Genomic DNA, 9,396 nt, shown 5'->3' on the forward strand with positions numbered 1-9,396 from the left:
GCTCCTGGAGACTTTTTTGAATTGAGCTTTTTCACTTCATTCTATACTTCACAAAATTTAATGGGTTTTATAGGTCGATGCATTTGGCATGCTATATCTAAAAAATCTATGGTTTCTTTTGATTCTGTTGAGTGGCAAAGATTAAATGGAGTAAATGTATCTTCTAAAAAGTTTTGAATGCATCGGCTTTTTGCTCATCAGATCTGCACCACGATCCAAGAGAATTTCTTATAGGTGGATTGCGTTTTTTGGGCCTTTTCAAATATTTGGTGGCTCTCCATAAGTTACATTCATTCCTGTCACCAGGATTTAAGTTTCTTAAAAAATCATTCAAAGTACCGTTTTTATAATCCTTTATACATTTCTTTAGATGTTTGGTAGCACTATTCAGTGCCGACTTATCTTGAGGTCTACGTGTTCTAAATATTAAATGATGAGCGGTTTTTAGGTTGTGATTGTGGTGTTGATATGAAAGCCGCTTCATGAATTAATGTGGTAAACTTTTCTACCGCTTCATCCAACTCCGAACAGCTCTTGATACTAATATTCAAATTTAAATTATCTTCTATCCAATTTTGAAACTGAGTTAGATCTGTTTTTGATGTTATCAACTTACGACCAGGCAACTTACGACAAAATTGTGTAGCATAATTAACGATTATCGGACTATGATCTGAACTAAGATCTTCAGAGGATTTTATTGTCAATGAAGTTTGAGGAATACCCCCGTATATAAAGAAATCTAGGAGATCGGGTATTTTATTGGGATCGGTAGGCCAGAAGGTAGGAGTTCCGGTAGAAAGAGTATTGTATTTGTGTTTTATAATACATTTTAACAACTCCTTTCCTTTAGGATTGGCAAGATAGGGATCTAAAGTACAAACCAATAATCGATTTTTCGACATTTCGATTATTGACTTTTAATCAAAAATCGATTTTCGATTATTTTTACCAATTAAAATTCGAATATTCGATTTTTCATAATCGATTTTCATAGAAATAATGATTCTAAAAAATATACGATTTTATGAAATCTATTTGTCTTTTTGTGAGTATTATTAACAATAGTTGTTAATAAAAGCAGAAAATTAGTTCCAGTCAAACATGTTAATTTTTAAATTTGTTTAAAAATTAAAATGTTCAACATAAAATTTTTAACATGTGCCAATCATTAATTTTTATTTCCCCAAATAATTACACTATAAATTCAAGGAAATTGAAAACACAAAGGATTCATTTCCACCAATTTGATATTTTATTTAATAAAATCAGAATTTTTATTTTTCTAGTTCAAAATTTAAACTAAATTTTTGGTGATCAAAACTAAAAATTAGCTGAAAATCTAAAATCGATTTTGCGATTATTTTTAGCTTAATAATCGATTTCGACTTTTTTAGATTTTCATGCCAAAATTCGAATAATCGATTAATCGATTTTCGATTTATAGATCCCTATGGCAAGCCGTGAGCCCCACCACTGATGCTTAGCATTAAAGTCTCCTCCTACAATAAACTTTTTTCCGAGTTTAGTGAAAAACCTCTCATACTGCTCACATTTCAGATTGAATTTAGGTGGAAAGTAAACTGAATAAATGGATGTGTTTGTATTGTCGCAAAATATTTTGACACCAGCTGCCTGTAGATAAGGCTGTGATATAGGATCTGCAACTTCGTATTTTATTGTCGATTTGATAATAACTGCAGCACCTCCATGCGCAGAGTTGTCAGGATGGTTAGAATACACTACATCATAACCTTTTATGTTGCAATACGATTTGTTCGTGTTAGGTCGTCTGAATCTTCTATATTTAAATTATTTTGAGATATGCCATTAAGGGTCTGAAGGCCAATGAGTAGGATTTCCAGTGGATAGAGTTTTATAGCCATTATTCATTACGCATTTAAACAGTTCTTTCCCATTTGGGTTTTGAATACTCGATCTCCACCATGGATGTTTAGCATTATAATCTCCGCACACAATAAATTTATTTCCAAAATTTTTGAAAAATCGATCATACTGACCATAGTTAATATTGTGCCTAGGTGGACAATATATTGACACTATATCTACAGAATAATTCCTGCAGTAGATCTTTACCCCTGAAGCTTGAATGTGCGGTTTGATAACTGGTTCAATGATATCGTAATTAATGTTTGACTTTATAAACACAGGTGATCCCGCATGAGCTTTATTATCAGGATGATTGGCAGTCGCTAAATCGTAGTTTTGAATATGGAAAAATGACCTGTTTGTGAAATGGGTCTCGGAGATTAGGAGTATTTCAATATAATTATTCTGTAAAAATACTTCAATTTCATTTTTATGACGGGAAATGCCATTGGCATTCCATTGTGCTATTCCAATATCTACTTGCATAATTTGGAAATAAGCATTGGCATCATGTTTATCAATGTATTCGTTAATTCAATTTGTCGTGCTATCATGGTTTCAAGTTTTTGTAGAATAGCATTATTCGAATCAAATGTGGAACCTTTTACGACCTGCGAATAGGTTAGATTATCAGTTCGTGGTTGGTAATGAGTCTCCTCAGTATTATTAATTTGTTGTCTCCTGTCTTTTGCGAACATTTTGAAACAATATTTTTATATACTTTGCATCCTTTGTAGTTTGCGGTATGTCTTTCTAAACAACTGACGCATTGTGGTGGCGTTTCTTTTTCTTTCTACATTGAGAAGTTGGATGAGCTAAGCCACACTTGACACAACTATAAGGCTTTTTACAGTATGATTTGATATGTCCAAATTCCTGGCATCGGAAACACTGAACGACATCTTCAAATGCCTTTACCGGTTCAACAGTTATGATCGCATTTTCTATCTCTTTAATTTCATAAACGTCTTTGTTATTTGGTTTTGGATCTAAATCGAACATTGGTAATTTTTTTAACATTTTTTTCTATAGAAAATTTTGTCAAAATTTTCTTTCTATAGGAAATGTTGTCAAATTTTTTTTCTATAGAAAATTTTGTCAAAATTCTCTTTGTATAGAAAATTTTATCAAAATTTTATTTCTAAAGAAAATTGTGTCAAAATTTTATTTCTATAGAAAATTTTGTCAAAAATTAATAATCAGAATAAACATAAAATAGGTCAACAACACTCAAAAATATTTTTAAAAAACAAGCGGAAGGCACGCCGCAAATATTCACCAAAAATGACTATCTACACAAGAATTAAAAGAAATTATAATGCTCACTCTTACAAAATCACCAAACAGTATTCCAGACATAACAAACAGAAAGCTAACTTAAAATCGTCTGTGACTTTTCTGATAAAATGCAGAGAAAGCGGCATTATCCCTAACTTTATTGTCAATACTACCAAACACATATATGATATATTTACAGACAGCAACAACAAAATCGCGCCAAATGTAGAAAAAACATTAGCAAATCATAACTACAATTTTCACTTAAAAATTTTGAAGCTTCTAATACAAGAAAAACACAAACAAATCAAGCTCAATAGTGAGAAAATTACATCAATACATACTCAATTGAGAGACCTCTTGATCAATGAGGATCTAAAACTATTTATCGACAGCGAACTTTCTCTTTTCAACAGTCAAATCAACAAAAACAAAACCACACACAGAAAGAAATTTGAGAATCTACTACAACAGCACAACAAAGAGATCAACATAAAGTTCAACGAGCAATGGTTTGTAAATACAACGAACAAACACATACCAACAAATGTGCAGTGGCTTCTCTCACTAGACCCGAAGTATTCGCTCCCTTTGACGAGAGCTCAATTTCCTCTACTGAAAGTCATCGCAGAAGGAGAAGACTTGGTGAGAACTACAGATGACAAAGAAGAGCAAGAAATAGCAAGAACAAAGTTCACAACACTGATAGATGACCATTTACACAAGACAAACGTAAACAAAAGAGACAAATTTATACTAGGTACAGTGGCTCAAACGAAGAAATATTTGAAAGACAACAAGGATGTTTTAATATTAAGTGCGGATAAAGGTGGAAAAACTGTTGCTATGGACAGCAAAGAATACAAATCCAAAATGCATACGATAATACACGACATGTGTAGTTACAAACGGTTAAAAATTGATCCAACATCGAAATTTCAAACCAAGAATAATAAATTAGTGGAAAAATTATATAAAGAAAACTTAATCAGCATCGAGGAAAAGAATAAATTGACGAGTAAAACTGCTATAGCCCCAAGGATTTACGGCCTTCCGAAGGTACACAAGGAAGGAACACCATTGAGACCAATTTGCTCATCGATCAATGCACCATCGTATAAGATGTGCAGATATATATCTAGTATCTTAAAGAACGTCACCAAAGATTCAAAATACAATGTAAAAGACGCGATTGACTTTAAAACGAAGATTAAGAATGTAAGGCTAACAGATGATGAAATCCTGATATCGTTTGATGTTGTATCACTGTTTCCCAGTATACCGGTAAACCTAGCCATTACAATGATTGAGAAGAAATGGGACTTAATCAAAAATTATACAAAAATACCTCGTGATATTTTCAAGGAACTAGCACTATTTTGTATCAAAGACAGTAGGTACTTCAAATATGAAGATAAGACATATGAACAATTGAAAGGAATGCCAATGGGATCTCCAGCATCTCCAATAATTGCTGACATCATCATGGAAGAGCTACTAGACGTGTCCTTAAGCAAGATACCGAAACCTCGAATTATAACAAAATATGTGGACGACATATTTGCGATAGTAAAGAAAACCGACGTGGAAAGTACTCTTGACGCATTAAACTCATTCCACAGTCAAATACAATTTACAATGGAGTTAGGGAAGGATAACAAGCTACCATATTTAGACTGTAACATACTGAGAGATGATAATTGTTTGAGGCTGAATTGGTATCAAAAACCTACAGCAACTGGACGACTAATAAATTATAATTCAAAACACAATAAAAGTATAATCCATATGACAGCAATCAATTTTATAGATCGAATCTTAAGGATAAGTGATGCAGAATTCCACAAGGAGAATGAAATAAAGATAAGACAAATATTGACCACAAACGATTTTCCAAATAGAATAATAAGCAGACTAATAAATCGCGTTAAAAATAAAACACTTGACGAAAACATTAAAACTAAGACTATTGAAGAGCCGGACCATAATAAGGATAAGTCATACAAACCCATGACTTACGTTGAAGGATTCTCAGAGCGTTTTTTCAAATCGGACGTATATAACAAGGACAAGATTCAAATTGCTTCACGCACATCGAGAACAGTAAAGGAATTATTCAGCAACACAAAGTCAAAAATAAAGAATGAGGACAGGAGTAACATAGTGTACAAAATTAAATGTAATGGAGACAAGTCCAACATATGCCCAATGGCATATGTTGGCACTACAATGACCAAACTTAAGACAAGACTTTCGTCGCATAAATCAGACCTTAAAGCTGTAGACAAATCAGTAGAGCAAAAAACAGCACTTGCAGCTCACTGTGCAACAACAGGACACAAGCCCAACTTCACAGACGTCGAGATACTTGCTCAAGAGAATAATCATAGGCGTAGATACACTCTTGAGATGCTTAATATAATAGATCTCTCTCCTGACAAGAGAATGAATTTCAAAAAAGACACGGAAGAATGCGCGAGAATGTATCGACACATCATAAACAAGCATCGACACAAACGAAGCTTAGTGTACGGTGGCTTGCAGAACGAACAGCATCACACGAACTCACGTTAGTTATTTTCAATATATTATATCTAAAATAATATTGTGATTTGTGAACATTAAAAGTAATTTAATTTTTGTAATTTATGTAGATACAAAATCCCAGAAGATGGTTAGTGGCACTAACCGAAATATTGGAAATAAATATTAAAACAAATCAATAATCGATTGTTTCTATGACCTCAAGCCGAACAAAATTAATAATCAGAATAAACATAAAATAGGTCAACAACACTCAAAAATATTTTTAAAAAATTTTATTTCTATAGAAAATTTTGTCAAAATTTTATTTCTATAGAAAATTTTGTCAAAATTTTATTTCTATAGAAAATTTTGTCAAAATTTTATTTCTATACCAAATTTTGTCAAAATTTTATTTTTATACCAAATTTTGTCAAAATTTTATTTTTATAGATTTTTTTGCCAAAATTTTATTTTTATAGAAGTTTTTGCCAAAATTTTATTTTTATAGGAAATTTTGTCAAACTTTTATTTCTATAGAAAATTTTGTCAATTTTTTTTCTTTTGAGAAAGTGTTGTCAACATTTTTTTCTAGCGACCCGTTGTAGCACATATCAGGAGTGATATCTGACGTCTTGAGAACACTAGTATATCTAGTGTGCGGTTTAAGTTTAAATGAGGCCATATTTGCTTGGTGTCGTTACAACCCTTGCAATTCTCCCATCGAACATTGGCCATCATAACAGCCTTCTCACGCAGTAAGAGCTTGCAGGTAGCCAGAGGCATACCAACAGTTCCCCTGGTTTCCCTGGAATATGTAAGGTAGTTCCTAGCCTTGCTAACTCATCTGCTTCGCAGTTGTCCGGTATGTTCCTATGGCCAGGCACTCATATTAGGTGAATATTGTACTGCTCAGCCATCTCATTAAGAGATTTGCGGCAGTCGATGGGCGTTTTCGAGTTAAGGAACACAGATTCCAAGGATTTCATTGCAGGTTGACTGTCTGAATTTATATTAATGCCAATATTTATTGGAACATTACTTCTCAGCCAAGTCGCAACCTCTCTTATTGCTAATATTTCAACCTGAAAAACACTACGATGATTAGGTAATATTTTCGCTATTCGAAGTTCCAGATCTTTAGAATAAACTCCGAAATTCACTTGTCCATACAATTTGGAGCCATCAGTGTAGAAATCTATATGTTGTTTTTCCCCCGGGGCCTGTGTGCACCACGCCTCACTGTTGGGAATTAGAGTTTCAAACTTTTTGTCGAAAAGTGGTTTCGCCAGAGTGTAATCCACTACGTTAGGCACATCTGGCATTAGTTTGAGGACCGAACTGTGACCGTACATTTTTTCCGACCATAGCGATAGCTCGCGCAACCGCACAGCCGTTGTTGCAGCTGACTGTTTGGCCAAAATGTCTAAAGGCAATAGATACAGCATGACATTAAGGAAATCTGTTCCTGTCTTACTGAATGCGCCTGAGATACACAAACACGCTATACGCTGAACTTTATCTAAACCTGTCGTTTGCTGAAGTGCCGACCACCAGACTACAACACCATATAGCATTATAGGTCTAACCACTGCCGTGTATAGCAAATGCACAATTTTCGGTTTCCTATTGCCTTTGTGCACGAGTACAAAGCTACCGTGGTTTTTCTCGCCCTTTCTTCAATATTAAGCCTAAAGTTCAGCTTCCTGTCCAGAATAATGGCAAGGTATTTTGCACACTCACCAAAGGGAATTTCAATACCCCCTAAAGATATGGGCTTAACCGTGGGAGTTTTGTGATCTTTGCAGTACATGACTAGTTATATCTTTTCAGGATTTACCCCAAGACTATTCTCTTTCACCCATTTCTCCGTTATCCGGAGGGTATAATATCTCTGATTGTGGATGGGAATTTTCGCCTGACTGCCACATTATCTGCGTATGCCACCACTTTTATCCTTTCTTTTTCTAGGGAAACCAGAAGGTTGTTTACAGCAACATTCCAAAGAAGAGGTGATAGGACTCCTCCTTGGGGAGTGCCTCTGTTCACATACCTTTGTATGTTTGCCATACGGCCAAGCAAATATTCGGCATTTATTGTGACCCCATGATCAGGAATACAAGCGGAGAGCGACCATCGGCCGTTATGGCGGCCCACATTATACAATCGGTGACGCTTTATTTCTGGTGACCAATCGAAGGGTTTAGTAAATTTTTTTTTTGTTCACAAACTGCTCAATTCGGAATGGCTTTTCATGAATAACAAATTCAGTTACTGACTTTATAAGTTACTGACTTCTTGCAAGCTAATCTCCTTGGCTCTTTCCAGTCTAACTTAGTTTTGTATATCCTTGAGTTCCTGTACATTTGTGGAACTTCAGTGCCTTTAGGTTTGACAAAATTAATTGAAAAAAAAATAATTTTCGTGATTGAGTTTTGTTTTAGTCAACCGATGAAATTTTCATAATTTTTTTTTCGAAATTTTAATTTAAAAAAAATTGGTTGGTTTTTGTTTTCTTTGCATTACAGCCCAATATACGTCTATGAATAAATGCATGATGCATTTCGTAGAATACAAATGAAATGAAATGTTTATAGAACGTGGATAAATGATATTCTTTTGCCGTCATTGTTTGGCTTTTTTATTCCGTTCTATAGAAAACACAATCTAGAAGGATATTCCTGCAAAACATGGACAACAATGAAATGCTTTCATAGCACGTGTCAATTTAATGACACAAAAAATATTGTAGCTGGAAAACAAAATAGTTTTGTTTTTTGTTTTTTTAATTCTTCATTTCTTTTTTGTTTTGTAAATAAGCCGCCATCTAAACGAACTTCAGAACTGCACATGCACACACTACGAAAAATGCCATATGAATTTTAAGTTTCCTTTTACCAAAACAAAAACTCTTCGTTTTCTGTTATGACTTTTCGTTTAGCTCAAATAAAAAGAGATTTTTATTGGGGGAAATTCACTAGTGAACTCTAACGTACGTTTTTTTGTTGCTTTCTTCTTCTTGCATATCTATACACAGACACATACACACACATTGAGGACAGGCACACACCCAAAAATTTCCGCAGGATTTTTTTTCCTCTATTCTCGATTCTTTCTTTCGTCGATGATTGCTTGTCGTTGCTCTGCTATAAACATTTTCAGATTTTTTTTCATTAGAAGGGATTTTTTTTCCACTTGATATTCTAGATAATTATATTTTCATTAAAATTATTTGTTAACTTTTGGGAATTTTAAAACAAATTTCTTTTTGCATTATATCTTTTTCATTTTATGCACAAATCACACAACTTGGAAAATCACTTTCTTTTTTTTTTTGCTTTTTGTAGCAATAATCATTACTACTAAGAGGACTTTTAGCTTAGCTTTTTGTTGGGGCTGGATTTACAAGAAATAACTTCCACGATTTTTTTTAGGTACAACAGTTCCCTATGAAGGTTGGCGATTGAACTGAATTGTCCTCTAAAGCTTTTTTTATGCCAAGCCAGCCAGCCAACATTAGCAGGCCCCCCATTATGAAGAAGAGATAACAGCATCACCAACAGAAACAATCCTCTTCTCAAATACAGATGTAGTGAAGAAGTCTTCATATAAGCAAAAAAGGAAGACAAAACAATCCAATGAGAATTTGATAAAGTGTTAGTGCCCACAACATTCAGACAACAGACAAACAGAGAGTAATAGATA

At 33.8% G+C, this 9,396-nt stretch overlaps 1 protein-coding gene across 1 annotated transcript; it reads left to right on the forward strand.

Moving 5' to 3' along the window:
• Positions 1-3,174: 3,174 nt before the first annotated feature.
• On the forward strand, positions 3,175-8,272 carry LOC142235909 (uncharacterized). Its single transcript, XM_075307158.1, has 2 exons — positions 3,175-5,323; positions 8,220-8,272. The coding sequence occupies exons 1-2, from the start codon at positions 3,175-3,177 to the stop codon at positions 8,270-8,272; spliced, it is 2,202 nt and encodes a 733-aa protein (XP_075163273.1).
• Positions 8,273-9,396: the final 1,124 nt, after the last annotated feature.

Source organism: Haematobia irritans, chromosome 4 (assembly GCF_050003625.1).
Source record: "Haematobia irritans isolate KBUSLIRL chromosome 4, ASM5000362v1, whole genome shotgun sequence".
In the NCBI taxonomy this organism is placed as follows: Eukaryota; Metazoa; Arthropoda; class Insecta; order Diptera; family Muscidae; genus Haematobia; species Haematobia irritans.

Excerpts from the sequence above, each read along its gene's own strand:
- LOC142235909 (XM_075307158.1), top strand. The coding sequence starts at position 3,175 with ATGACTATCTACACAAGAATTAAAAGAAATTATAATGCTCACTCTTAC. Across the intron at positions 5,324-8,219 it reads AATAAAGAATGAGGACAGGA|CCCAATATACGTCTATGAAT; the intron begins GTAACATAGTGT and ends TTTGCATTACAG.